The sequence below is a fragment of the Scylla paramamosain genome, chromosome 25 (assembly GCF_035594125.1).
Source record: "Scylla paramamosain isolate STU-SP2022 chromosome 25, ASM3559412v1, whole genome shotgun sequence".
Classification (NCBI taxonomy): Eukaryota; Metazoa; Arthropoda; class Malacostraca; order Decapoda; family Portunidae; genus Scylla; species Scylla paramamosain.
The window spans coordinates 3,360,001-3,362,500 of NC_087175.1; the positions used below are offsets into that span (position 1 = coordinate 3,360,001).

At 41.9% G+C, this 2,500-nt stretch overlaps 1 protein-coding gene across 1 annotated transcript in view; it reads right to left on the reverse strand.

Annotated features, from left to right (window-relative positions):
• Positions 1-410: 410 nt before the first annotated feature.
• LOC135113099 (hemicentin-2-like) overlaps positions 411-2,500 on the reverse strand; it is a 67,008-nt gene continuing 64,918 nt past the window's right edge. The window contains exon 9 of the mRNA XM_064028137.1: positions 411-1,712. Coding sequence (XP_063884207.1) covers positions 1,558-1,712 — 155 coding nt within the window. The 3' untranslated portion in view covers positions 411-1,557. The remainder of the gene's footprint in view (positions 1,713-2,500) is intronic.

A 2,500-nucleotide genomic window follows, 5' to 3' on the forward strand; every position in this document is an offset into this window, starting at 1 on the left:
GTTCATTATCGTTTATTTTTTTCCAAGTATCTTTGTTATTAATCTCGTTTATCTTTCTTTCATCACTTTTATCATTATTCTCTTCATTATCTCTCTTTTTTGTCACTTTTCACTAATTCATTACCTCTTATATTCTTTCATTTGTTCTCCCTTCTCCTTCTCCTCCTCCTCCTCCTCCTCTTCCTTCTTCTCGTTCTCATTTTCCACTTTCTTTCATCTCCTTCTTGCTCCTTCTCCTATTTACCATTCTCCTTTTCGCCTTAATTTTCTCTCTTTTATCTTCTTTTTCATATCTTCGTGTTTTTTTTTTCTCTTCTTCATCCTCCTTTTCCTCTTTCTGTATTTTATTTTCAATTTTCGTCTCTCTCTCTCTCTCTCTCTCTCTCTCTCTCTCTCTCTCTCTCTCTCTCTCTCTCTCTCTCTCTCTCTCTCTCTCTCTCTCTCTCTCTCTCTCTCTCTCTCTCTCTCTCTCTCTCTCTCTCTCTCTCTCTCTCTCTCTCTCTCTCTCTTATCTTTCTTCCCATCTTTCATCTCCTCCTGCACCTTCTCTTTATTTTTTCTTTCTCTTTCACACCTCATTCGTTAGTTGTTGTTGTTGTTGTTGTTGTTGTTGTTGTTGTTGTTGTTGTTGTTGTTGTTTTTGTTGTTTTCTCCTCCTCTCCTTCGTCGTCTTCTTCTTCTTCTTTCTTTCTTTCTTCTTCTTCTTCTTTTTCCGTCTCTTTTCGTCTTTTTATTTCTTTCCTTCCTCTTCTTCTTCTAAATCTTGCTCTTCTTCTTCTTTCTTCGTCTCTTTTTGTCTTTTTATTTTTTCTTCCTCTTCTTCTTCTTCAACTTTTCTTCTTCTTCTTTTTATTATTATTATTATTATTATTATTATTATTATTATTATTATTATTATTATTATTATTATTATTATTTTTCCGTTTTTTTCCTCCTCCTTCTTCTTCTTTTTCTTCTTCTTCTTTTTCTTCTTCTTCTTCTTCTTCTTCTTCTTCTTTTTCTTCTTCTTCCCTCAACCGTATTTACTTTTTACCTCCATTTCTTCTCCCTTGCTTCACTTGCGTTTCCTCCATTCCTCCAGGCAACCATTACACTTTCCTCCATCTCTCCAGTGTCCCTCCACACACTCATTTCCATCTCCTCCTCTTCCTCCTCCTCCTCCTCCTCCTCCTCCAGGCCATTTTTTCCTGTTTACAAAGTTGTTTGCACTTTCTCAATTATCATTCTCTCTCTCTCTCTCTCTCTCTCTCTCTCTCTCTCTCTCTCTCTCTCTCTCTCTCTCTCTCTCTCTCTCTCTCTCTCTCTCTCTCTCTCTCTCTCTCTCTCTCTCTCTCTCTCTCTCTCTCTCTCTCTCTCTCTCACGTTTACTGGAAATGGCTTGCAATCCCGAAGGACAGAGAGAGAGAGAGAGAGAGAGAGAGAGAGAGAGAGAGAGAGAGAGAGAGAGAGAGAGAGAGAGAGAGAGAGAGAGAGAGAGAGAGAGAGGTTAAGTACGTACATCTATAAAGACAGACGAACAGACAGACACACAGACAGACAGACAGGCAGACATCGAGGCTAGCAAGGAATATGAACCAAAATCGAAAGAGACAGGAAGAGGAAAAGGGCGAAAGAAGAGGAAGAGGAGGAGGAAGAGGACGAGGAAGAGGAGGAGGAGGAGGAGGACATGGTGGTGCTAATTCCTCCCTGCTGTATGGCCGCCTCTTGCTTACCTGTGGAGAGAAAAACGACCTTAATTACAGGTAAGAACTCACACACACACGTACACACACACTATCTCTCTCTCAACACTACTACTACTACTACTACTACTACTACTACTACTACTACCATCCCTACCACTACCATCACAACTACCACTGCCACTCTTCCTCCTCCTCCTCCTCCTCCATCTCTTGACCTTCACACTGCTCCTACACAAACACACACAAACAGCCCTGCTAACATCCAATTCTACTGCTTTCAATCTGTCACGGGCTGTTTGCTGGGTTTGCTGATAATTACTGATCAGTTTGGGATTATGAGTACCAGGGATCAATACCACAGCGGAAACTCGTCAACGGCGTCACAAGTGGGAAAGCGCAGAAACCCAGGGACCGATGCTAGGGGCCTGATTGACTGCTGCCTCCCTTGAAAATGCCAGGGAAGGTTACCATACCAAACATCACCAACTGCACTGTGCCTCCACCTACCATGCACTCATCCCCCCATTACAGAACCATCACGGACTCACACCATCACAACAAAGGGAAAACAGATGTAGACCTCAACTCTTTCTTATTTTCCTCTCAAATTCCATGTTTTTTTTTCTATACAATAAGGCACTATTTTTTTTCCGGCCAGATTTAGCTGCAGGGATGGGTGGGGGTAGGGAGGAGCCTTCTTCTGTGCTATCCTGTCTCTCCCACGACTAGTTAGGGTAGAATAGCTATCCAGGCTGTCTTCTGAGGACCTCTGGGGCTGTTGCTGTTTGGATTTCCTTTGTATATTCTTCTTCTAC